This window comes from Loxodonta africana, chromosome 14 (genome assembly GCF_030014295.1).
Source record: "Loxodonta africana isolate mLoxAfr1 chromosome 14, mLoxAfr1.hap2, whole genome shotgun sequence".
Classification (NCBI taxonomy): Eukaryota; Metazoa; Chordata; class Mammalia; order Proboscidea; family Elephantidae; genus Loxodonta; species Loxodonta africana.
Genome location: NC_087355.1, coordinates 92,481,822 through 92,509,689, shown reverse-complemented (window position 1 = coordinate 92,509,689; position 27,868 = coordinate 92,481,822). Strand labels below are relative to the sequence as shown.

Below are 27,868 nucleotides of genomic sequence, written 5' to 3'. Positions count from 1 at the left end.
TGCAGCCCAGCAGCCAAGCACTGGAGGCCAAGGTGGAGAGATCTCCACAGCCACCATGACCTTCCCTTTGGTGCTGTGGTAGACAGGCAGGAAGTTGACCCAGACACTGCAGAACACCAGCATGGTGAATGTCAGGTACTTGGCAGGCTTCTGGCCAGGTGCAGTGCAATGGACTGCTTTTGTAGGGCCTTTCTTGCCAAGGTCTTTTAACTCACTTGAGTGGGATTGTGTAAATAAGGTAATTGTGGCTCACCATGGGAATCGGTCAGTTTTGCCATCCCACTAGGCTTAAAAGAGAGCCAATTTCAGAGCAGAGAGAGGATCTCACCACCAACAACGAAGAAGAGCCAGGAGCAGAGCACATCCTTTGGACCCAGGATTCCTGTGCTGAGAACCTCCTGGAACCAGGAGACTGATAGGGAGAACCGTAACACTGAAGACGGCCAGAAGTAGCAGCAGAGAAATGGCAGCAGCAGAGCCAGGAGAACCGGGGGGAGATGGCCTGGCCCACAGAGCAAGAAAGCTGAGCGCCTTCAGGCAGGAGACTTGCTGGAGGAGTAGGGTGCCTCTGGGTACTTGATAAGCTTGGTTTGCTGACCCACAGAGTTAGAGCTGAGCACCTTCAGGCTGAGGCTTACTGCCAGAGTAGAGTGCCTTTGGGCACTTATCAGCAGAGCTAAAAGTGGTTTATTACACTTGCCCAAGCAGGGTAGAAGCTGAGAGCCAGAAAGAGGTGTGCCTGTGGGCATGGCTAAGAGGCTGTGCTTGTGGAAGACCTGTATCCTGAGCATTTCTGAACATGAATTATAACCTGTTACTTCCCAAAAAAAACCCATAATCATGAATATTGTCTGTGAGTTCTGTGTGGCCATTGCAATGAATTACCGAACTCAGCAGAGAAGTAGAGACTGCCATGGGAGGGGCAGTGGTGTCACAATTGGTAAGGATAGTGGAGAGAAGAGGCATGTCTGACCTCCACCTCATAGGAATCAGCCTTGGGGTGTTGATCTTGATTCTCCTTCCCCGTTGTGAAGTTAGAGGAGGTCAGCTGCCGCCCCCATGCCCTTTTTACACCGGGAAAGCCACAGTGAAGCTCCCCAGGGCCAAGGAGCCCAGGTATCCTAGAACACAGGAGAAGGCAGTGACCAAGCCCTTACTGCATATGAGGACAAACCCAGGCTCGGAGTGTATGTCTGTGTCAGTGAAGGGCGGAGAGGTTCGCAGCCAGACTCCACAGACAGTCACCTAGATCAGGGAGCAGATGGGAATGACAGTTAGTGTAACCTGACCCTACAAATGCCAGTACGTTTTCCATTAGTCCATAAACTAGCCCAAGTCAGATCTGGCCTGCCCCACATGTGCAGAAGGGCCAAATGTGGCCACTAATTGACCTCAACAGAGGACATAGCAACAAGTGGAATGAATCAGAATAAAAATTATCACCTAGACCCTATTCCAAAACGAGACATCCGACAAGAACAAAGTCACCTCCTGGTTCCTGACCGCCTTCTTGAATTGTCCCTCCCCAGTATGCCTGCCTGGCTGCAATCTTGCTGCCCAAATCACATATAAGCCCTGCTTCCCATAGCTTGGGGAGTCAGATCTGAGGAACTTCCTCCCTGCTCCTTGCTCTTCACATTGCAGTAAAATTACTTTCTCTTTCTCAAAGACCAGTGTCCAGATTATTGCCAAGTCTGAGCATACCAGACAGAACTCACCTTCTACGGTTTGGTAACATTAGGTGACCCCGATACCAACCAGTGCCTCACCCTCCTGCCTGCTACAGTGGCCTTGAAAGCCAGGATCGGAGTGATGATTTTGGCCAAAACACTGGAAACAACCACAGTAAACACAACTCCAAATGTGGTTTGCCAGAGAATGCAGGTGGCTGTGTTGGGACATCCAATGAAGAGAAAGGAGCAGAGGAAACACAGGGAGAGGAAGGTGAGGAGGACGTAGCTGAGAGTCCAATTGGCCTTGACAATGGGAGTGTCTCGGTACTTCACAAGTACCACAGTGAAGTACCCCAAGGACCACAGCTGTGAGAGTGGAGAAGGGAAGAGCTGTGCAGGCCACAGCCGTCACCAAGGGATCTTCAAAAGTCAGAAAGGCCACAGCCTTTGGGAGGCAGTGATCCCGTTCACTGTTTGGTTATTGATCATCTGGATACTTAATACACTGATGAGAAAAGCACAGATGCAATCAATGCCTCAGGTCCAGCAATTCTTACAGATTCCCAGCACCACAGTACAGTCACACTGGAGATGTGGGACATGTCAGTAGGACATGTCAGTGCACCCAGGCAGAACCACAGGGAAGCTTTCTCACACATAACTTCTGGTTTATATGGCCCACTCTGTTATGGTGCTATGGGAGAAACATTTCCTTCTCAATATACAATGGAGACATTTATTTTCTTGTCTCTCACAAGGAAACTGTCATGGATTTAATTGTGTCCCCCCAAAAGGTGTGTCGACTTGGCCAGGCCATGATTCCCAGTATTATATTGTTGTTCACCATTTTGTGATCTGATGTGATTATCCTGTGTGTTGTAAATCCTAATCCTGATGCTAATTCGGCAGGATTAGAGTCAGTTATGTTAATGAGGCAGGACTCAATACACAGGATTAGGTTGTATCTTTAGTCAGTCCCTTTTGAGATACAAAAAAGAGAATTGAGAGAGAGGAAAGGGACCTCATGCCACCAAGAAAGAAGCACCAGGAGCAAAGTCCTTCAAATCCGGGGTACTTGCACTGAGAAGCTCCTAGACCAGGAGATGATTGATGATAAGGACTCTCCCGCAGAGCTGACAGAGAAATAAAGCCTTCCGCTGGAGCTGGTGCCCTGAATTCGGGCTTCTAGCCTCCTAGACTTCGTTTAATATGTTTCATTCTGTTGTACGTAGGGTCGCTATGAGTCAGAACCGACTCAACAGCACCTAACAACAACAGCCTCCTAGACTGAGACAATAAATTTATCTTTGTTAAAGCCATCCACTTGTGGTATTTCTGTTATAGCAGCACTAGATAACTGAGGCAGAAACTATTATAAACTGGTTGCTCTTGTTGTGTGCTGTCCAGTCGATTCAGTAGAATCATAGGGTTTCCAAGGCTATAATCCTTATGGAAGCAGAGTACCACATCATTCTCCCTTGGAGTGGTTGGTGGGTTTGAACCACTGACCTTTTGGTTAGCAGCCAAGTGCTTAACCATTGCACCACCAGGGTTCACATAAACTAGTAGCCTTGCAAGTATCATTTCTCCTGGTCATGTCTCACAACTGGACCAATAAGCAACATCATAATAAACAAAGAAAAGATTGAAGTTGTCAAAGATTGCATTTTACTTGGATCCACAATCAACACCCATGGAAGCAGCAGTCAAGAAATCAAATGATGTATTGCATTAGGCAAATCTGCTGCAAAAGACCTCTTTTAAAGCAAAGATGTTGAAAAGGAAAGATGTCACCTTGAAGACTAAGGTGCTCCTCACTCAAGCCATGCTGTTTTCAATCACCTCATATGCATGTGAAAGCTGGACAATAAGGAAGACTAAAGCAGAATTGACACTTTTGAATTGTGGTGTTGGCAAAGAATATTGAATGTACCATGGACTGCCAAAAGAACAAACAGATCTGTCTTGGAAGAAGTACCGCCAGAATTCTTAGAAGCAAGGGTGGCAAAACTTCTTCTCACATATGTGGACATGTTATCAGGACGGCTCAGTCCCCAGAGGACATCATGATTGGTAAAGTAGAGGGTCAGCAAAAAAGAGGAAGGCCCTCAATGAGATGGACTGACACAGTGTCTGCAACAATCGGCTCAAGCATAACAATTGTGAGGATGGTGCAGCATTGGGCAGTGTTTCGTTCTGTTGTACACAGGGTTGCTATGAGTTGGAGCCGATTCAACAGCACCTAACAACAATCCAAAAAATCACTAATTATAAGCTGGACTTCTTTGACTCATCAGGCGGATTAGGGAAGAAACGTAGTTACAAAACGGTACTATAACTTGTGCAGTGGTCACCTAGCTGGTCTTTGTCCATTCTCCTTTCTATAATCATGTTCAGAAAGCCATTTGATTAAAGATTTTGTATTTTCTTATCCTTCTGAACCACTAGTAGTCACCAGGCATTAAATTAGATCTGTGAAAATGGTGTTCGCCCCACAGGAATAGGTGTTATCTCAGATTTTGAGGGAAGTCCTTGTGATGGTTATGTGTCAACTTGCCTGGCCCATGATTCTCAGTGATTTTGCAGTTATGATGTAGTTTTGTAGTTATGTAATGATGTAATTTAGCAGTTATATACTGATGTAATCAACTCCATGATAAGATCTGCTGTGGGCAGCCAATCAGTTGAAAGGGAGTTTCCCTGGGGGTGTGACTGGCCTTCAGTATATAAATGGATGGTCCAGCAAGCCTCTTGCTCTGAATCCTACATCTGGCTCATCATCACTTGACCAGTTCTTGGGACTTGAGCTAGCAGCTTACCTGCTGATCTTGGGATTCATCAACCCCTGCAGCTGAGTCAGGAGAAGCCTCCAGCCTGATGCCTGACACATGGACTTGGGACTTGCCAGCCTCTACAAGTGTGTGAGCCATTTCCTTGAGATAAACACATGCATACCAAACCAACCAAACCCATTGCCATCGAGTCAATTCTGACTCAGATGAATCCTGGCTGAAAGCACAGAATACCAGAAAGATGTTTACCTGTGTTTTATTGACTATGCAAAGGTATTTGACTGTGTGGATCATAACAAATTATGGATAACATTGTGAAGAATGGGAATTCCAGAATAATTGTGCTCATGAGGAACCTGTATGTAGATTAAGAGCCAGTTGTTTGAACAGAACAAAAGGTACTGCGTGTTTTAAACTCAGGAAAGCGGGTCTATGTGAAGAAGTACAGGGCATCAGGATTGGAGGCAGGCTCATTAACAACCTTCGATATGCAGATGACACAATCTTGCTTCTGAAAGTGAGGAAGACTTAAAGTACTTACTGATGACAATCAAAGACCACGGCCTTCAGTATAGATTACACCTCAACACAAAGAAAACAACAATCCTCACAAGTGGACAAATAAGCAACATCATGATAAACAGCAAAGACTGAAGTTGTCAAGGATTTCATTTCACTTGGATCCACAATCAACAGCCATGGAAGCAGCAGTCGAGAAATCAAAAGACGCACTGCATTGGGCAAATCTGCTGCAAAAGGCCTTTTTAAAGTGTTAAAAAGCAAAGATGTCACCTTGAAGACTAAGGTGGGCCTGACCCAAGCCATGGTGTTTTCAATCACCTCATATGCATGCAAAAGCTGGACAATGAATAAGGAAGACTGAAGAACAGATGCCTTTGAACTGTGATGCTGGCGGAAAGTACTGAATATACCGTTGTCTTGGTAATCTACTGCTGCTGTAACAGAAATACAAGTGGATGGCTTTAATAGAGAAATTTATTTTCTCACAGTAAGGGAGGCCAAAAGTCCAAATTCAGGGCATCAACTCCAGGGGAAGGCTTTCTCTCTCTGTCAGCCTTCTCAGCAACCTTCCCCTGGACTAGGAGCTTCTCAGAGCAGGAACCCTGGGTCCAAAGGATGTGCTCTGCTCCCAGCACTCCTTGTTTCCCTCTTTTATATCCCAAAAGAAACTGGCTCAAGACACAAGCTAATTCCATAGATTGAATCCAAGCGCACCTTAGTCTTCAGGGTGACATCTTTACTCTTCAACACTTTGAAGAGGTCCTTTGCAGATCTGCCCAATACAAATGCTTCCATGGCTGTTGATTGCGGATCCAAGTAAAATGAAATCCTTGACAACTTCAATCTTTTCTGTTTATCATGATGCTGCTCACTGGTCCAGTTGTGAGGATTTTTGTTTTCTTTATGTTGAGGTGCAATCCATACTGAAGGCTGTGGTCTTTGATCTTCATTAGTAAGTGCTACAAGTCCTCTTCACTTTCAGAGAGCAAGGTCGTGTCATCTGCATAACGCAGGTTGTTAATGAGTCTTCCCCCAATCTCAATGCCCCATTCTTCTTCATATAATCCAGCTTCTCGTATTATTTGTTCAGCATACAGATTAAATAGGTATGGTGAAAGAATACAACCCTGACATACACCTTTCCTGACTTTAAACCAATCAGTATCCCCTTGTTCTGTCCGAACAACTGCCTCCTGATCTATGTAAAGGTTCCTCACGAGCACAATTAAGTGTTCTGGAATTCCCATTCTTCACAGTGTTATCCATAGTTTGCTATGATCCACACAGTCAAATGCCTTTGCATAATCAATAAAACACAGATAAACATCCTTCTGGTATTCTCTGCTTTCAGCCAGGATCCATCTGACATCAGCAGTGATATCCCTGGTTCCATGTCCTCTTCTGAAACCGGCCTGAATTTCTGGCAGTTACCTGTCAATATGCTGCTGCAGCCGTTTTTGAATGATCTTCAGCAGAATTTTGCTTGTGTGTTATATTAATGATATTGTTCTATAATTTCCACATTCGGTTGGATCACCTTTCTTGGGAATAGGCATAAATATGGATCTCTTCCAATCAGTTGGCCAGGAAGCTGCCTTTCATATTCCTTGACATAGACAAGTGAGCACGTCCAGCACTGCATCTATTTGTTGAAACATCTCAACTGATATTCCATGAATTTCTGGAGCCTTGTTTTTTGCCAATGCCTTCAGAGAAGCTTGGACTTCTTCCTTCAGCACCATTGGTTCCTGATCATATGCCACCTCTTGAAATGGTTGAATATCGACTAATTCTTTTTGGTATAGTGACTCTGTGTATTCCTTCCATCTTCTTTTGATGCTTCCTGCATCATTTAATATTTTCCCCGTGGAATCCTTCACTATTGCAACTCGAGGCTTGAATTTTTTTCTTCAGTTCTTTCAGCTTGAGGAACGCCAAGCATGTCCTTCCCTTTTGGTTTTCCATCTCCAGCTCTTTGCACGTCATTATAATACTTTACTTTGTCTTCTCAAGAGGCCCTTTGAAATCTTCTGTTCAGTTCTTTTACTTCATCAATTCTTCCTTTTGCTTTAGCTGCTCGACGCTCAAGAGCAAGTTTCAGAGTCTCCTCTGACATCCATCTCGGTCTTTTCTTTCTTTCCTGTCTTTTCAGTGACCTCTTGTTTTCTTCATGGATGATGTCCTTGATGTCATTCCACAACTCGTCTGGTATTCAGTCACTAGTGTTCAATGCATCAAACCTATTCTTCAGATGGTCTCTAAATTCAGGTGGGATATAATCAAGGTCCTATTTTGGCTCCTGTGGATTTGATCTGGTTTTCTTCCATTTCAGCTTGAACTTACATATGAGCAATTGATGGTCTGTTCCACAGTCGGCCCCTGGCCTTGTTCTGACTGATGATATTGAGCTTTTCCATCGTCTCTTTCTGATGTATTGACTACATCTGTGGAAAGAGACAATGGAAAAGATATTCTGGATACTAGGCCCTTATCAGTTATGATTAGAAGACATTTTCTCCCATTCCTGTAGGTTGTCTTTTAACTTTCTTGGTAGTGTCCTTTGAAGCAGAAAAGTTTTAAAATTTGATGAGGTCCAATTTAACTATTTCTTCTTTGGTTGCTTGTGCTTTTTTAGTGTCATACTTCTTAAGAAACTTCCCTAATCCAAGGTCATGAAGACATATGTTTTCTTCTAAGAGTTTACAGCTTATAATTTTTATAGTTTATAGTTTTAGCTCTTACATTTAGACCTATGATCCATTTTAGGTTAATTTAGGTAAATGGTGTGAGGTAGGGTTCCAACTTTATTCATTTGAATGTGGATATCCAGTTCTTCCAGGGCCATTTGTTGAACCCTACTACTTTTTATTTACCATTATCTCCCTCCTGTCCTCATTTCCCTTCTTACCTAGCTAAGACTCATGGTTTACCATTATAGTTGTTTTCCCCTGCTTATAACTTCAACCCCTGGCCCCTCTCCCATTCCCTAATACTTTGTCTGACAAAACTCCAATTGGCAGATACAGCTCAATGAGTTCCAGACTGCATCGCTGAGACAAAAACATATAACAAGACCTAACCAAAGAAAAACCACATTGCTGTCAAGTCGATTCCGACTCATAGCGACCCCACAGGACAGAGGAGAACTGCCCCGTAGAGTTTCCAAGGAGCGCCTGCCAGATTCCAACTGCCGACCTTTTGGTTAGCAGCCGTAGCACTTAACCACTACGCCACCAGGGTTACCATAACAAGACCTATCACAGTAAAATTCCTAAACTCTTAGGAATAAAGAGAAAAATAATACAAATTTTTGGAAAGTTCAGATTAGCTGCAAGGCAGTGGTGGGGGGTGGAGAATAAGATTATCAGATTTCTCATCTTCAACAACGAAAGACAGAAGAGAATGGAATAGCTTCTACAAACCACAGAGGAAAAAGTACTACAACCCAAGAATCTCATGTACATTATGACAGCATTATCTATCAAGGCAAATGGATAACATTTGAGATTGTATCCCCTTGGTACACACACCGAAGAAAACACTAAAAAAATGCTTTAACATGACAGTGAATGAACCAGAGTGAAGACCTCAGAATGAAAGGAAATAGAGAAAAATAAGGCTAGTGAGCCATGAGTCCAACTATAAGCATAGACTGTACTGTGAACTCTGGAAAAGATGGATGCCCCACCCACAATTTGGTTGGGATGTTGAAAATGATGATGCCACACACACACCAAGACGGATTGAAAGGTTTACTGCTTACATAATTGAAGCTAGGGCCTTCTCATCACTTCTCTGGCTCTGCTCTGGAGGTTAGATGATATCGCAACTTCAGATAATGGTGCAGTAATAGCAGTAACGCCAGGGGACCTGTACATCTTCCTGGCTAATATACAATTGTTTACAATAAATATCTATAATGTTTTGTTGTACTTTCTATAATGACAGTACCAAATACTGGAGAGGATTCAGAGAAACTGGCTCTCTTATACATTGCTGATGGGAATATAAAATGGTGCAGCCACTCGAAAATAGCTCGGCAGTTTCTTTTAAGGAAAAACTGAACACTTTTGTTCACATGTTAAACATAGTAAGTTTCCTACTGCTTGGTAACTGGTATTGTTCTGTTTTTAGCAAGTCATAAAGAGGTAGAATTAAACCCACATTGTCCAAGAAAGGCTTTTCAAGAGATCACTGACTACAGCAAGCACTTCATATGGTAATTAGCACATGCAGATATAAAGTGCAACACAAAACCCTTGTGGTAGGCAGAGTAACGCCCTCCCCCAAAGATGCCCACACCCTAATCCCCAGAAACGGAATATGCTATTTCACTTGGCAAGAGAGTCTGCAGATGAGATTAAGTTATACAACTTGATGTTTGTGGAATTAACAAAATTGAGACAGTGAAAAATGTATTAGGAAGAGTAGGGGCATTGAGAGCTTCATCTTACTTAGAGATACTGCATTTAATGGAATAAAAAATCGTGTTTTGAAGAGAACCAAGACAGTCTGGCAGTTCCCAAAAAGTTAAACACAGAATTACCATATGATCCGGCAATTCCACTTCTAGGTATATGCCCCAAAGAATTGAAAGCAGGACTCAAACAGGTATTTGTACATTAATGTTCACTGCAGCATTATTCATAATAAGCAAGGGGCAGAAACAATCCAAATGTCCATCAACTGCTTAATGGATAAATATGATATACACAAACTTAAATATTACTCAGCCACAAAGAGAAACGTTCTGGTACATATGACGACATGCATGAACCTTGAAAGCATTAAACTGAGTGAAGTCAGGCAAAAAAGGACAAATATAGCTGGATATAACTTCTATGAAATATCTAGACTAGGCAAATGCATAGACAAAAGTTTATTACTGGTCACCAAGGGCTGGGGTGAGGGAGGAATGGAGAGTTATTGCTGAAGGAGTACTCAGTTTCTGTTTGGGATAAAATCTTTTGGAAATAGTGCTGATGGTTGCACAACATGGTTAATGTAATTAATGTCACTGAATTGTGCAGTTAAAATGGTAAATGTTTTATTTTACCACAGTAATTATGAATCAAAATTACTGGAAAAAACTGTCACATATTGAAGAGTATCAAGTTAAATAAACCCTTATTTTTTATACAGAGAAGTCAATAGTGCCTAACACTGAAAAATTCATGGATATGAGTTTATTGCTTAAAGTTACAGAAGCAACCTCCGAAAGAATGAAAAACAGAAGACTTAGAAAGGGAGACTGGGAATGAAGAGGTAGTTAGCTTAGATAGGATTATCAAGGAAGATGCTGTTCACATCCCTTTTAAGGCCCTATTCTGCTCTAAATTTTTTTGTTGATAGCACATTTTTTCATTAATGGAAGCACGCTGAATCACTATGTCTGAATTTTGGTAGGTAGTATGGATTTTTTTCCCACTTTCACAAGACCACCCTCAGAGGTCAGTAGGACAACACACTCAGTGTTCATTAATGGGTTCAAGTACATTGTCCCACTAACTTGAACCCTGAAAACCACAGAGTTCCACCAGAGTCCACTGAGATACATGGGTTCCCACACAAAAATTTTCTTTTTCCTACCATAAATGTACACGTCTCATACAGCACCCTGTAGAAACAGCCATAAAGGCCCCTGCCTTTGGCGACAGCATACACTGTCAGTGGTAAAACAGCTCCCCAATAAACCTGAGAGCCAGAAAAAGTGGGTGGGCAACCACATAGCTCACGGATCATGGAAGGGATAAAGAAAAGGAGGGAGAAAATTCCTGACAGAAAAACAGCATGTGCAAAGACTTGGAGAAGGTACTGACCACCAACACTGACACAAAAACACAGACACACTTGGTTCCCAACCCCCACAACACATGCACCTGAACACACCCTGCAGAAACGCCAGACCAGGGACCCACTAGGAACACATATACACTTAGGAGACAGAAAGGTATAGTTATGGGTGGGGGAAGGCCGAAGATGGGTGAGAAGGTAGGAAGACAGGAAAGGTTGATGGTCCTAGGAAGCAAGTTACTCCCATCAAGGAATTTGACTAGATGCTGCAGCAACCAATGTCACCTGGTTTCTGTCACCACCACCCCTTCCTTGGCCTGAGTTCTGCTACAAGGTTTCAGTCCCTGCCTAGAGGGATCAGACTATATAGGCATTGACTAGGCAGCTTCTTCACTCTTCCTAAAGATGCCATGGGTTAGAAAAATGACTTTGTATAGTCTAGCTCTTCTCTGTTCCAATCCCAGCAGCTTCAGTACCCAGTCAAAAACTACTAATTACCATCAGTTCTTTTTTGTCACAATCCACACTGCCTGAGGTGAGAATTACTGATACATAAAGATCTCAGCATCAGAGTCTGCTTGGTGCTAGGATGCCCAATAAGAGGAAACCCAGAGGCCAGTGGGCCACCTCAGTTATTAACCTTCTCTCCCTTAGAAACTGGTATTAAATATACTGACCTTGGTTTTAAGAACCTATAAATTGTATCTCATGCTGCCATGTGTCTACTGTGCCTAATTTTCTCTCAGCTCATGTCTGCTGGTTTTTTTGTTTGCTTTCCAAATTACCTTTTAAAAGAATCCATTTTACATGAGTTATTTGACTTCTTAGCAGGATCTCAACAGTTTAAATCTACACACAAGTCTTGCTTCATTCTTTAGCAAGCACTCCTTGTAAAATTTCTCGTGTGAATTATCTGATGTTAAAAAGGGACAAATTTTCAGTTAAAAGTGCCATAACCCCTTACTATAAAATAAAAACATTTTTAAGAGGCCCAAACAAAAAAATTACACCCCCCCCCAAAAAAAAACCTGGGTCCATCACACTTGAAAGTGCATCGATCCCAGTTAATTTTCTTGAAGCTGATATAGATTATAAAGAGGGAAGGAAAAAAATACAAGTGGTCAAATGAAATACCTAATGGTGCCTTAAGGTCTGGTGCTATAAAAACTTGATCTAAATAGTTATATTTAAATGGCACTTGTTTACTCAAGCAGAGGACCATCCTCTGAAACTAAGAGAAGGCCACGTTGCCTCGGGATTTTTACCACGTAATTCGGCAGCCTGTCTTTAGCTAGCAGCCAACTGGAAGATGGTCAAATCCCTTAAGAGCTGAGTCTCCAAAATAAAAGCCATAAAGTGACAGCTTTGCTTCCCTCTAGTATGACTTTCATAATGTAAAAATGAAGAATTTATCAAATAAGACAGATTTACACTCTACCATGAACTTTACAATGCTGAGTTAAAGCTGACTTTGCATTTTTTTTTGCACTAGAGTTCTCCACACTTACTACATTTATAAGCTTGTTCTCTCATGTGAATTTCATGAATTTTCTCATGACTAGTAACAGTTATTCTCTGACTGAAAGCTTTTCCACATTCATTACATGTGTAAGGTTGTTCTCCACTGTGAATTCTCTGATGTCGAATAAGGTGAGAGCTTTGTCGGAAGGATTTTCCACATTCAGCGCATTCGTAGGGTTTCTCTCCAGTGTGAATTCTCTTGTGTTGAATAAGCGATAAACGTGCACTGAAGGATTTTTCACATTCATTGCACATGTAAGGTTTCTCTCCAGTGTGAATTCTCTGATGCTGAATAAATTGTGAATGCTGACTGAAGGCCTTATCACACTCACTACATTCGTAAGGCTTCTCACCAGTGTGAATTCTATGATGTTGAATGAGAGAGGAGCGAACACTGAAGGCCTTCCCACAGTCACTACATTCATAGGGATTCTCTCCAGTGTGAATTCTTCGATGGCGGCTAAGGTGTGCACTCTGACTGAAAGCTTTCCCACAATCGCTACACTTGTAGGGTTTCTCCCCATTATGTGTTCTCTCATGCTTACTTAAGGTAGATATTTGTCCAAAGGTTTTTCCACATTCGTTACACTCATAAGGTTTCTCTCCAGTGTGACTCCTTTGATGTTGAATAAGGTGGGAGCCCTGGCTAAAGGCTTTCCCACATTTGTGGCATTCATAGGGTTTCTCTCCATTATGTACTCTCTGATGTTGGACAAGGGAAGAAAGTACACTGAAGGCTTTATCACATTCATTACATTCATAGGGCTTTTCACCACTGTGTGTTCTTTGATGGTGAATAAGATTAAAACTCTGACTAAAAGTTTTTCCACACTCATTACACTCATAGGGTCTCTCTCCAGTGTGAATTCGCCGATGCTGGATAAGGTGCCCCTTTTGACTGAAGGTTTTCCCACACTCATCACATCCATAAGGTTTCTCTCCAGTGTGAATTCTCTGATGTTGGATAAGGGACAGACGAGCACTGAATGATTTTCCACACTCATTGCAGATAAAAGGCTTCTCTCCAGTGTGGATTCTCTTATGCTGAATAACTTGTGAGCGCTGACTGAAGGATTTTCCACATTCATTACACCTATAGGGTTTCTCTCCAGTGTGAATTCTCTGATGGACAATAAGGGTTCGGTTCAGGCTAAAGGATTTTCCACATTCATTACATCCATAGGGCTTTTCTCCCGTATGGATTCTCTGATGTTGAATGAGAGACAACCGTGCACTAAAGGCTCTACCACAATCATTACACTCATAAGGTCTCTCTCCAGAATGAATTCTCTGATGCTGAACAAGGTGTGACTGTCTACTGAAGTCTTTCCCACATTCTTTACACTTGTAAGGTTTCTTTCCACTATGAATTCTCTGATGGTGAATCAGATTGGAGCTATGACTAAAAGCTTTCCCACACTGATTACACTCATAGGGCTTCTCTCCAGTATGAATTTTAAGATGTTGAATATAAGATGAGCGTGTACTAAAAGCTTTCCCACATTCATTACACTCACAGGGTTTTTCTCCAGTGTGAATTTTACAATGCTGAATAAAGTACGAACAAGCACTGAAAGCTTTGCCACATTCACCGCATTTATAGGGTTTCTCACCAGTGTGAATTCTCTGATGTTTGCCAAGGAGAGCATGCCAAATGAAAGTTTTCCCATGCTCGTTACACTCATAGGGCTTCTCTCCAGTGTGAGTTCTATGATGTTGAATAAGAGTTCTGTTCTGACTGAAAGTTTTTTCACACTCAGTGCACTCAAAGAGTTTCTCTGGACTAATAATCCTCTGATTCTCACTGAGAAATGAACTCTGTCTGGGCACTTCTGCAAACACATCTGTCTGACAGGCTCCTTCTCCTACATGGATGCCCTGGAGGTTAATGAGGTCTTTATTTTGTTGAAAGTTTTCTATACATGATGCACTCTGATGGAGACGCTCCACTCTAGACTCCCTAAGACATTTGACAAGGGTTGAGTCTATGGTGAAAATTTTCCCAGTGGCATTGAATTTCTGGTCTTTCTCTCCTGTGGGGGTTTTCACATGTGTGACTGTCACTGGTCTGAAATTCTTCTTCTGGCAGAAGGATTTCTTAAGTCCTTCCACTGCAGACTTTCTCCAGTAATTCCTTAACTTCCCCTCAGTTTTACTCATTTCTTCGAAATCAGGTTCCTTGGAAATATTCCTCATATGGGCTGATTTTGCTCTCTGTGACCCCATTTCTTCAGAAATATCCTGCTTTCGAGTCAATTCCTTTATTTCAGTTCTCATATCACAACCTGAAAGAATGAAGATAAAATCAGTCACTTGTACTTTACTGTGAAAGAAAAAATTAGAGGAGAAACAGGAAAATTTATCTGAAACAAGTATCTCCTGGGAGGAAATCAGATTCTCAGAACGTAGAAACTGATCTCACTAGGTGGAGGGGAGAGAGAAGGGCAAAAAGAAACAGCTATCAAAGCGATTAAAGTCGGTGTGGGGAGGACAGAAAGAAGGGAGAAAGGGAGGGAGGAGGGAACCTGTTATGGACTGAACTGCATGCCCCAGAAATATGTATTAAAATCCTGGCCCTATGCTGATATGATTTAATCATGTGATTACGTCAGATGGCCTTGGGCAGAGCGGATTAGCTTCTGTGATGAAATCCAATGTAATGTAATCATCTTCTGTAATGCACTGTAACATAATGCTATCAATCAGTTGAGATCATACCAGTATAGGGTGGATCCTAAACTTAATTTTTTGAGTTATAAAAAGGGCAGATCAGACGCAGAGAGAGGCATGCATGGGGGAAGAAGATGCCATGTGAGGATCACCAAGAAACCAAAGAACACACACCCAGGGCTAATGACAAGGAAGGAATCAACACAGCCAATACCCTGATTTGGACTTTTAGGCTCCAGAACTGTGAGAAAGCAAATTTCTGTTCTTTAAAGCCACCTACTTGTGGTATTTCTTTTACAGCAACAATAGGTAACTAAGACAGAGCCCAAGGTTAAAAGATTTATATCTGCAAACAGGCTAAGCAGGCACACACGAAGCAGGAACAGCAGTACATATCATCAGAGGGAGTATAACTCTCAGGGAGGTGAAAAGGGTGATTAGAAACAAGGGAATGAAGGCTTGGAAGTTCCCACCTCTAATGGGTATGTGATTGCTGCATATTTTGTAAATACAATATTTTTGTGTGGCTTACCCATAATAGGAAGTCAAACATTTGTTGAAAAATAAATGAATGATACATAACGTGTAATGAATGAAATATATATAAGTAATGGATGATGGGAAAAATGAGTTGACCTGGACAGCTTGGTTTCACAGGAGCAAATTAGAAAAAACAAAGAAAAATAGAAACAAAGAAACAACCTATTCATTCAAATTCCAGGAACAGCACAAGACAGAAAAGCCAAATATATCCAACATTCCTATACACACATTCCCAATGAACAAAAATGCCTGAAAATTTGTGAAAACTGTGATACAACTGGATTGTGAGAGATCCAGAGAAAGAGAGTTTAAAAAAAAAAAAAACAACAAGTAACATGGCTATAAAGGCTGTGGGAAGAACAACCCAGGTCAGAACACGGAGAGGGTAGCCCTGTATTGAGATACTATGCAGGCACAATTCAATCTCCCTTTTGTAAATAGCAGTTATTAGAGCTTCAGTGAGGTGTTACTTTCAGGCTGTCTAGCCAGATCAGGGAGACTGAGCTGAAAATGTTAACTGGATGAGGTCTCAAATTGGGCCAACTTGTCTTAATAGACTTCAGTGAACTACTCACAGTACATCAAAGCGATTTTACTATTCAAAGTATAAAAGGGAAAAAGCCAATTTAATAATTTACTCTAGAAACCAATGATCAGCCTGAAGGGGCTGGTTCTGGATGGTTAAACACTCTGAATTTCTGTGGCTTCTATGAGGGGATCTGAGGAGCTAAAGTCCTCAAGGTCTCAAAATTAGAGAGCGAAAAGATTATTCTAATCAAGAGGTATTTTTTCACCAAGTAGCAGACGGAATAAAGAACATGAACAAAACAAAAAGCCACTGAACAGAGTCATCTACAAGTCAAGAAGCAGCAACTCACAGTAAAATACAAAGGCCAAAACCCAGAAAGCCAAACCCACTGCCGTCGAGTCAATTCCGAGTCATAGCGACCCTATAGGACAGAGTAGAACTACCCGATAGAATTTCCAAGGAGCGTCTGGTGGATTCGAACTGCTGACCTCTTGGTTAGCAGCCATTAGCACTTAATCACTACGCCACCAGGGTTTCCACAAAGGCCAAGGTTGTAAGAAATGGCTTAACTGTACCTGAAGGCATCACGGGGCCCAGAAAGATGAGAGGAAGTGGGTCACTATCAGCTCTCTCCTGGCTTGTCCTGGCAACCCCATTTCCCTCTCCTTCTACAACTCCTCCTGCTTTTATCTACTTCTCAGACTCCTCCTCCTCCCAAGCATGAAGCCAAAGACTAACAAACACCTGCTCCATCGCAGGTCTCCTCCTTAGGCAATGAAGGCAAAACCATAAGATACCAACCATGGGGCCATCAGGGGGAGAAGAAGCATGTAAAACGCTCAGCTGCAGGAATGAGATCATCCTTGCAACTGGATAGAAGGACAAGGTCCAGACCAGTGTCAAGTGGTGCAGAAGAAAGAATGCAGACTCTGAAGCCAAGCGGCTCTGGTTTGAACCTTGGCTGCTCCCCAGCTATGTATAACCAACTCAGGCTCACTGGTCCTCAGTTTCCTCACAGGACAAATACTACTTCTGGGAAGTTTCATCCTTACATCTTATCTCATGATTTTAAATAACTCATCAACAGAACCTACAACTATAGCAAAGACCTTGAGCCCTCAATAAATGATAATGAGAGGTTGCATCATACGCCATCAGAAATCTCCTAGGAAATGAGCTATTTCTTAGACGAAGTGAGGAAGAATGATAGGAGAGGAAATAAAGTCACCCAGGAACAACGTATAGCAAATTGTGTAATCCACAGAGGACGGTGTGTTGCATGCAAAGAACGTACAGGAGACCACCAAAGCTTAACTGGTTCAGTTTCATCAGGGAAAATTCAGGTGAGAGACACAAAGACCTCACACTATCAGCTACTTCACTTTACAGCATTTTTCTTGCCCTCTATTCCTTCCAGAGGAAACCCTGGTAGTGTGGTGGTTAAATGCTAACCAGGGTTGGCAGTTCAACAGGCACTCCTTGGAAACTCCACGGGGCAGCTCTACCCTGTTCCGTACAGTCATGATGAGGGAATCAACTCGACGGCAACGGGTTTGGTTTTTTTTATTATTCCTTCCTGAAACACAGACTCACTCCTCTATACTCCCACTGTTTCCATGGCGTGCATCCATCATGCCATACAATAGGCTGCATAGCACAGAGGGTTCTACGAGGTTGCAGGACACAAGAATGATATATAAAAGCCAACTGTATTCCTATATACAACAAATCAATAATTGGAAATTGAAATAAACCATTTATAATGCCGTCAAAAATATGAAATACTTAGGTAAACATTTGGTGAAAGATGTGAAAGACCTGTACATGGAAAACTACTAAATATTGCTGGGAAAAATTAATGAAAATCAATAAATAGGCAAATCTTGTTTATAAGTCAGAAAACTCGACATATGTCAAATCTCCCCAAACTGATCTATACATTCAACATAATCCCAATCAAAATCCCGGCAAGTGTTTTTTGTAGAAATCAACAAGCTGATTCTAAAATTCATATGGAAATGAAAAAAGACCAGAATAGCCAAAACAACTCTGAAAATAAAAAACGAAATTGGAGGGCTAACACTACCTGGCTTCAAGAATTATTATAAAGTCTCAGTAATCCAAATAGCATGTTATTGGAGTAAAGATGGACAAACAAACCAAAAGAAGAGAAATAAGAGTCCAGAAATAAATCCATACATATATAGAAAACTAATTTTCGACAAAGATATAAAGGCAACGCAGTGGAGAAAGGACAGTCTTTTCAATAAATGGACGTTGAAACAACTGGATAGCCACATGCAAAAAAATAAACTTGCATCCATGCCTCATCATATACAAAAATTAACACAATACAGATCACAGATTTAAATTTAACACCTAAAATTATTAAAAATTCTAGAAGAAAATTTTTTGACCCTGGTGTCTTAAGCTGGGTTGGTTCTCTCTAGAGAACCAAAACCATTGAAGCGTACATACACACACACATCCATATAAATATGTAGAAAGAGAGACATTTATCTCAAGGAAATGGCTCGTGTGGTTGTAGAGGCTGGCAAGTCCCAAGTTAGCTCACTCATGTAGCTGCAGGGGCTGATGAACCTAAGATTGGCAGGTCCAATGGCAGGCCACTGGCTCATGGGCTGTGGAGGCTGATGAATCCAAGATCAGCAAGTAAGACAGCAGGCCACTGGCTCACAGGCTGCAAAGGCTGACAAATTCCAAGATCAGCAGGCAATATGGCAGGCAGCTGGCTCAAGTCCCAAGAACCAGAGGTCAGATAACGACAAGCCAGATGCAGAATTCAGGGGAAGCAAGTGAGCTTTGCCAGAACGTCCATATATATATTGGATCCAGGCCACATCCCTGAGGGAACTCCTCTTACAAATGATTGGCTGATCACATCAGATCACATCATGGAGGATGACTGAACCATGACGTAACTGCCAATCACATCATTACATAGCTGTTAAACTACATCATTACATATCTGCCAAACGACTGAGAATCATGGCCCAGCCAAGCTGACACACAACCTTAACCATCACACCTGGGGAGACAAAGATTTCTTAGACATGACACCAAAAACACAATCCATAAAAGAACAAACTGATATACTGGACTTCATCAAAATTTAAAACTTCTGCTCTTTAAAAGACACTGTTAAGAGAATGAAAAAAAAAAAGGCAGAAAATCTATGAAAAGCATATATCTGCTAAAGAACTTGCTTGCAACCAGAATATATAAAGAACTCTTCCAGTAAAACCAAAGAACTCTTACAACCTAACAATAAGTAAAACAACCCAATTTAAAAAAAAAAAAAAAAATGGGCACAGATTTGAACAGTCACTTTGCCAACGGAGATATACAGATGGAAATAAACACATGAAAAGACATTCAACACCTTTAGTTGTTGGGGAATGCAAACTAATACCGTAATTAAATAACTATGTATCTATGAGAATAGCTAAAATTAAAAGACTGAACACATCAAGTGTCAGCAAGGATGCAGAGCAACTGGAACTCTCATACAAAGCTTATGGGAATATAAAACGATACCAACCAAAAACCAAACCCACTGCCTTCGATTCCAACTCATAGCGACCCCATAAGTCAGAGTAGAACTGCCCCACATGGTTCCCAAGGACCTGCCAACCTTTTGGTTAGCAGCCATAGGTCTTAACCACTGTGCCACCAGGGCTCCTAAAACGGTGCAACCACTTTGAAAACTATTTGGCAATTTCTTAAAAAGTAAAACATACACCTACAATGTGATCCTGTCACTCCAGTCCCAGGTATTTACCCAAGAGAAAAGGAAATGTATCATCGTACAAAAACCTGTACACAAATGTTCATAGCGGCTTATCTGTATTATACAAAAACTGAAAATAATCCAAATGTAATAAACAGAACGTTTATTAACAGAAAAATGAACCAACTGTGGTATATTCATACAATGGAATACTACTCAGAAACAAAAAATGAATTATTGATAAAAGAACATGTATGATGTACAAAACGTCAAGTAAAAGACGCCAAACCAAAAAGAGTATATACAATATGATCCCATTTATATAAATTCTATAAATTCAGTCAATACTGAGAGAAGGCAGATTAGTACTTGCTTGGGTGAGAGAGAGGGATCAAAAGGAATATGAGAAAACTTTGGGGATGAGGGATATTGTGGTGCAATGGATTGCTTTTTTTTTTATTTTTATTGTGCTTTGAAAGTTTACAAATCAGGTCAGTCTCTCACACAAAAATTTACATACACCTTGCTATACACTCCTAATTGCTCTCCCTCTAACAAGATAGCACAGTTCTTCCCTCCACTCTCTCTCTGTGTAATGGATTGCTTTTATATGGCCTTTCTCGCCATGATCTTGTGTTGTTATGTTTCTTCAAATTGGTTCCGTACAACAGAATGAAACATTGCCTGATCCCAAACCATCCTCACAGTCGTTGCTATGTTTGAGCCCACTGCTGCAGCCACTGTGTCAATCCATCTCACTGAGGGTCTTCCTCTTTTTCACTGAACCTCTGCTTTACCAAGCATGATGTCCTTCTCCAGACACTGGTTCCTCCTGATAACACATCCAAAATACATGAAACAAAGTCTCAACATCCTTGCTTCTAAGGAGCATCCTTAGAAGCTGTACTTCTTCCAAGACAGATGCGTTCATTCTTCTGGCAGGCTCTTCGCCAACACCGTAATTTGAAGGCATCAACTATTCTTCAGTCTTTCTTTATTCAACGTCCGACTTTTGCATGCATATGAGGCAACTGAAAATACTATGGCTTGGGTCAGGCACACATTAGCCCTCAAAGTGACATCTTTGCTTTTTAATTCTATAGAGAGATCTATTGCAGCAGATTTGCCCAATGCAATGCGCCGTTTGATTTCTTAACTGCTGCTTCCATGGCTGTTGATTGTGGATTCAAGTAAAATGAAATCCTTGACGATGTCAATCTTTTCTCCATTTATCATGATGTGGCTCAGCGGTAGAGTTAGGGGGATCGTTGTTTTCTTTCTGCTGAGGTGTAATCCATACTGAAGGCTGTAGTCTTTAATTTTCATCAGTAAGTGCTTTAAGTCCTCTTCTCTTTCAGCAAGCAAGGCTGCATCATCTGCATAACGCAGGTTGTTAATGAATCTTCCTCCAACCCTTCAGACAGTCCAGCTTCTCATATTATCTGCTCAGCATACAGATTGAATAAGTGTAGTGAAAGGATACAGCCCTGACACACACCTTTCCTGACTGGTCTTGTAACTCACACCAAATGACTGGGTAAGACTATGCAAACGAGGTGTTTGTGGCCCACCAAGGGGACTGGATAGCTTACGAATAATGCAAATAACGTGCATAGTACCCTTGTGGGGCTGGGACCACACAAATAAGGTACATGGAACCCTTACAAAGGGATTGGTCAGTTTTGCCATCCCACTGGAATTAACATGAGCCATCACAGAGGCGGAAAGGGCGGGGCGGGGTACTTCATTACCAAGAAAGAAGACCTAGGAGTGTAGCACATCCTTTGGACCCCAGATCCCTGTGCTAAAAACCTCCCAGACCCAGGAGATAGAGAGAGAAACCTGTAACCCTGGAGACAAGAAGCAGAAGTAGGGAAACAGCAGCAGCACAGGCAGCAGAACCAGGAAACTGGCAGGAGGTGGTGTGGTGGGCTTCCCGGCTCACAGAACGGGGAAACTGAGTGTGTTCAGGCAGGAGGCTTGCCGGCAGATTGGGGTGCCTTCGAGCACTTAGTAGAGCTAGGCTTGCTGACCCATGGAGCTAGACAGCTGAGTGCCTTCAGACCAAAGCTTACTAGCAGAGCGGGGTGCCTCTGGGCACTTATTGGGAGAGGTAAAGAGCTTTGTAACACTTGCCCAAGCAGGGCAGAGGCCAGGCCAAGGGGCTGAGGGACAAAGAGGGACTGCCTGCAGGCACAAATGAGAAGAGACTGTCCTGATCGAAAAACTGTCTCCTGAATTGTAACCTGTTGCCTCTCTAATAAACTCCATAACTGTGAGTATGGTCTACGAGTTCTGTGTGACCACTGCAATGAATTGTCAAACCCAATAAAGTAAAGAGTACCATGAGAGGAATGGCTGGTATCAGAATTAGTAAAAATGTTAGAGAGAGGAGGCATGTCTGACTTCTGCTTCATAGCAATCAGCCTTGGCCTGTTGAAGCTGACGGTGATTCTCTCTCCCCCTAACAAAGTTAGAGGAGGTCGGACACCCCCACCACACCATTTTTACAGATATCCTCACTGTCTTGATTATAGCAATAGTTTCACACGTTTATACATATGCCAAAATATATCAAACTATACACTTTAAATATGTGCATCTTATTTGAATGCCAATTATACTTCAATAAAGCCATCATGGAAAAATACGTACATAAGAAACTTGGAGCCAATCTGCCAGGGACCCAACCCAGCTCTATCCCTGGCCAGCCATACGAGCTTGGGCCAGTGATTTCACCTGTCTGTGCCTCAGTCTCCTGAGTTCCAACTACACAGGGTTACTGGAGAGCCGCATAAGTTCACTGCACCAGCACAGTGCCAGGCACACACTGAGGACAAACGTACCCAGTAGATGTTAGCTGCCATGGCTGTGCAGAGCAAAAGACTCTGCTCCACTTACTATTTACCTGTTCAAATCCCTCCCTACACTAATAGTACTTTCTAGAAACAGGAAGAAACTGTCTAACTCATCTTCTTCCCCAAGGTCCAGAATCAGCCTGAGATGAGTGCTGTAGAGTGAATGATGGCAAGCAGAAGCAACACAGCAAGAGGGGTAACCCTCTGGGTAGTCTCTCCTGGTGTCCCCAACCTGACCGGCAAGGACTGAAAAGGAGTGACTAGGATAAAGTGAGGGTCTGGAAGGCAGCCAGGGCAGGTTGCTAGCTTCCACGAAAAACACTTGAGTTCATTTCTGGGGCTAAAAGAAGGTTTTCTAGGGTAAGGAAAACATGAATCCACTTACAGACATAGAACAGGGCCACTAACAACGAGAAAAAAGGAGAGGAAAGACAGAGATGGAGAAGAAGGGAAGCAGCGTGCTGGAAGTGACCAGAGATCTGATCTGGAGCTCATAGAGAACGGCCTGGTGAAGCCTGCAGCACCTGCCAACAGATGAAGGAGAGGCAAGGTGTTCCCGTAGACTCACCATCACTCCTGTGCCTCCAGATCCCGCACCCCTCAGTTCTCAGGAAGTGTGGGGCCCAGGGCTCTTCTCCATGCTCCAGCCGAGAGATGACATCAGGTTTGGAGCCTTGACATCCTGCCCCAGACAAAGGAAGTGAGACTTGATGACTCGTCCTGGGTCCAGGTAGAACCTGCCCCTATAGTCAGCATCTCTGTGCTGGTCATGACCTCCTCAGACACCTGGTCTCCAAACGTTGGAGACAGACTTAGGCCTCTGCGCCAGCTGAAGAAGGCTCAAGATTCAGCTCTTCTAGGGGGCTTGGCTAAGACACAGAATTTGGGATCTGAACACATCATGGTAAAAGACTCATGCTAGAGGTGACATTAATGCCCAACAGAGGGGTCCACGACTCAGGCAGAACGGCTAAAGGAAGTAGCACATTCCAGCATAAGGGACACAGGGCTCTGAGCCTGAATAGTCAAATCCCAAGTTTTCCACCAACGACCTATGTGAACATGAGGAAGTGATGCTGTTTGTTAGCCTCGTGTTCATCTATGAACTATGTACCCTCCACCTACCTTGAAGATGCACAAAGACTAACTCAGGAGATACAAATATACTAGGTGTTCAATGAGTAATATTCGCCTTCCATACTTCCTGTAAGGAAAAAAGGGAGGCTCCTGGTCTCACCCTGCACAGATCAGGCCTGCCTTGAACCAGGGTAAGCATCTCACCTATCTCTGGACCTAGGGGATGCGGAGCCTCTGAATCTCCAGCCCCTGACGAGCCTTTGGTCCCCAAGCTGTTCACGGAGCTGAGTCCTGGGAAGGGGCCTTACCCAGTGAGACTAGGTTCCCATAGGTCTCCAGCATCACTTCCCTGTAGAGGTCCCTCTGAACAGGACCAAGGCAGTCCCACTCTTCCTCGGAGAGAAGCACAGCCACATCCTCAAAGGTCAATGCAACCTGGAATGACAAGATGTTGCTGCAACCCTGGGGTCAGGCCCAGGGTGGGGTCCTTAAAGTAAAGGAGGCGGCACTAGGCTCGGGATGGGCAAAATCCCTCTGAGTACATGTACCAAGTTTTATCATCCCCTCTACAGTGGGTTCTTCAAGGCAGACACCACGCTGAGCCATCTTTGACATCCCTGACCCTGCCTTCTACTGCACCCAGTTTAGGGACTGGGGAAACACAGTGGGGAGAACATTTCAGGAACTTAAACTCCACTAGGACCAGCTAAAGAAGGGTGGAGGCCACACAAAGGCTGAAGCAATGCCGGGGTCTCCAAGGGGACAACTCACCTGTGGCCCAACAGGAAAGAGCTGCTTAACGGCCATCACTGGGTCTCTTGAGCTTGTCCCAAGGAGGCAGCAGAGCTGGAGAGAAGAGTGTGATGATGCCTGACTGACTTCCTCCCCTAACACTTCTGGGCCTGGACCCAGAATTTGGCTGCCAAAAACCCCAGGAAGGGCAGGTATGCTAGGCACCCTAGTTGCCTCTGAGGCTGCACTCCTTCCCTGCCCCTAGAAGCAGGCCTCCCTATGCTAACACCACAAGGCCAGCCACCACAAAAAAAAACCAGGTTCCCCAGAATGCACTGGCCAGGGGAGACAAAAGGCAGTATAATTCAGGCCATCCATGAGGATTAAGGCAATGGGTACAAAACTGAAGACAAGCAGACAAACTCCTGCAGTCCAGAAATGAATGCAGAGATGGACAGACATGCCTACGCCGGGTGATGACAATGGCTAGAAAGAATGAAGCAGCGCAAGAAGTAACAATAAGTCAAGCTCCAAGCTCACTGCCGTCAAGTCAATTATGACTCATAACAACCCTATAGAATAGAGTAGAACTGCCCCATAGAGTTTCCAAGGAGCGCCTGGCGGATTTGAACTGCCGACCTCTTAGTTCACAGCCGTAGCGCTTAACCACTATGCCACCAGGGTTTCCAACAATAGGTACATAGGAGATATTTTATACAGAAAAGTCAGGGAATGCACCTCTGATAAAACCACATCAAAGTAGAGAACTAGATGGAGTGAAGGCAGGCTTCATAAGGACACCAGTAGAAGAATGTCCCAGGCAGGAGGAGGCTCAGGTGCAAAGGTCCTGAGATGCAAGCTACTTGGTGTATTACAGGAAAGGCACAGGGACCAGAGGGGCTGAAGCAGAGTAGGGAAGGGCGATAGAGAGGAGGGCAAAGTGTCTTGTAGGTTGTTGAACAACACTGGCTTTTACTCTGAATGAGACAGGAAGTGCTTGGAAGGTCTGAGCAGAGTGATATGACCTGACACATGTGGCCCCTCTGGCTGCCGCTTCAAGAACAGACTTGAGAGGTGTGGGTGGAAGGAAGAAAGCAGCTGGAAGCTCTAGCAAAAATCCAGCCAGAGATGATAGTGTCTTAGATCAGAGTGCTGGCAGCAGAGGTGATGAGGTCAGAATCTGGATGTATTTTGAAGGGATGGTCACTAGGTTTTGCTGATGTATGGGATGAGACACCAGGATTTTTGGCCTGAGCAACTGAAACAATGAAATTTTTTTTTTTTTTCAGAAGGGTAAGACTGCACGAGTGTATCTGAGAGGGAAAAATAAAAAGTTGTTTTGTACATGTTATGTTTAAGATTTCTATTAAACTTACAAATGGAGAATCGAGACATTCAGCTACACAGGCCCAAAATTCAAGAGAGAGGTTGAGGTTGGCTAGATATACATTGGCAGTTGTCAGTATACAGGTGACATTTAAAACCATGGATCTGGTTTTATTTTAGCACTGACAGGTGACACTCATGAGGTGTCACTCCCAGGAACTGACCTCTGCAGACAGCTGGTCCCTTCCCCCCACAGCCTCTCCATGCAAACAGACCCCTTAACTCAAATAGAAATGTGCCCACTCCTCTGGCTCTAGAGGTAACCACAAGTCCCAGTTCTGGCCAATAAGACATTAACGGAAGCTTGCCAGGAAGGCTTCTAGAAAGGATTTTGCCTCCTGATAATAAGAAAGAAACAAGGAGTCTGGAGTAACCACAATGGAAAGACAGGAGAACCTCAGAGACACACTGTAGGCCCGTGACATCCCAAAACAAACCCTGAACAAATCCTGTCTGTCCCATCTTCACTATTCAAGCAACCGTTGGGTGAGTTTTCTCTGACTAGCAGCTTATTGATGCATAGCCCACCCAACTCATTTTTCCTGGGTCTTCATGTCATCTCCAGCTGAGGCACACCTGGGTCAAAGGCACCCTTCATGTCTCCAGCCACCACTTGCCTTCAACTGACCCCTGCTGCTCATCCCTTTTGTGTATCAAAAGTGGTCCTTCCTAATGCACCTGCCTTCACTTCCAGACTCATCTGGGAGGCATGTGACACTGCTACTAGGAGCACAGGCTCTGGACCCCATCAGGACCAAGTTCCAATCTGGGATACACCACCCAAGGCAGGAGCCTCAAGCAGGTGACTTGAGTTTCTCCACAAACCACAACAGAATAACATCACCCCTTTCTTTCAGTAGATATTTTTGGGAACTATATAAGAGAATATGTAAAAAGGGCTTACACAGTCCTTCAAACCACAAACAGAAAACGTTAACTAAATCTTAACTATTAGGTGAATGTTTACTGAGCGCCTACTGAATGAATGCAGGTCTTGCTCTAGCGCTGGGATGTGTGATCTCCTGCCTTTCCCCCAGCCTCCGAGGCCTCTTCGCCGCGTCTTCTCACAAATTTATCTTCTATTTCTGCTGAATGGGAAGTACTTTTCTCTCCTCTGAGGAAAGCACAACTCGGTTCATCACAGATTCGACCACGCCCCAGTGCCCCCTCTCCAGCCAGGTCGTCTTTATTCACCCGGCCGCCCGGCTCTCCGCCCGCCCAGCCCTCCCCGCAGTGGGCGCTCGACGCTTCCCAGCCGCCCTGGGCGCGTCTTGCCCGGCTCAGGGAGGCCGCGGGGCGTGTCCTTAGGCCCCTCTGAGCCTGGATCCGGTCTGCCCGCCCCAGAGCCACTCCGACACCTCTGCGCCAACCGCCCCGGCCCAGGACTCACCCAGCTCGGCCACAGGAAGGAAAGAGGCGCGGGTCACAGCCTGGAGACGTAGAGACAGCGCGGCCCCCGGACCGGAAATGCCGCCTTGAGCTTCCGCCCCGCTCCCCGGCTCACAGCCCACATGAATCCCAGGGGTCTGTGGAGTCGCTCTGGGCGTCACGGAAGACTGTATCGGTGGCCCGGTTCTATTTCGGAGTGTTGGTGTTAGCGCTCCGGACAGCTGGCGGGGGAGGGCACCAGACGTTCCGCTGGGGCTTTGTGTGGGGGCGGGCAGAGGGAGGACGGGACCTCAGCCCCGAGCGGCCCCGCGACCCCTCCTCCTCCTGGAGGCTGACCCTCTCTAGGGCCGTCGACCGCGCCCTTCCTGCCCGAGGACATCTCACCCCTCTCTCTGAGTCGGAGTCGACTTGACGGCAAAGGGTCGCTTTGTTTTCTCGGGCCCACGGCTCCATTTTCTGCAGCTGCAAATGATATTAAGCTAAGAACTTAGTTCACGCTCCCTGTGTTCCCATCACAGATCTAAATGCTTCAATCATTTAGTCCTTACAGCACCCGGCGAGGGGGGTCCTGTCATTATCCCTATTTATAAATGAGGAACCCGAGGCCCAAAGAGGCTGAATAACTGTCCTGG

The 27,868-nt window shown here is 43.9% G+C and overlaps 1 protein-coding gene across 5 annotated transcripts; it reads right to left on the bottom strand.

Annotated features, from left to right (window-relative positions):
• Positions 1 to 27,524, bottom strand: LOC100666328 (zinc finger protein 252-like). Of its 5 annotated transcripts, XM_064268298.1 has the most exons (6): positions 27,238 to 27,524; positions 26,826 to 26,961; positions 24,501 to 24,575; positions 24,038 to 24,164; positions 23,221 to 23,334; positions 1 to 14,586 (listed from the first exon to the last, which is right to left on the bottom strand). In XM_064268298.1, exons 3-6 carry the CDS (start codon positions 24,534 to 24,536, stop codon positions 12,269 to 12,271), a joined length of 2,595 nt encoding a protein of 864 aa, XP_064124368.1. In that variant the 5' UTR covers positions 24,537 to 24,575; positions 26,826 to 26,961; positions 27,238 to 27,524; the 3' UTR covers positions 1 to 12,268. The 5 variants fall into 5 exon arrangements, with proteins under 5 accessions (XP_064124368.1, XP_064124367.1, XP_023397846.1 ...); XM_064268297.1 differs by lacking the exon at positions 26,826 to 26,961; XM_023542078.2 differs by lacking the exon at positions 27,238 to 27,524 and having other exon boundaries at positions 26,826 to 27,050.
• Positions 27,525 to 27,868: the final 344 nt, after the last annotated feature.

Bases quoted from the DNA above. Each gene is read 5' to 3' on its own strand.
- LOC100666328 (XM_064268298.1), bottom strand. From the start codon at position 24,536: ATGGCCGTTAAGCAGCTCTTTCCTGTTGGGCCACAG. The intron at 24,165-24,500 runs GTGAGTTGTCCC...TTGTCATTCCAG, and splicing joins TCTTTCCTGTTGGGCCACAG to GTTGCATTGACCTTTGAGGA. The intron at 14,587-23,220 runs GTGAGTCTACGG...TCATTCTTTCAG, and splicing joins CTGGAGGCACAGGAGTGATG to GTTGTGATATGAGAACTGAA.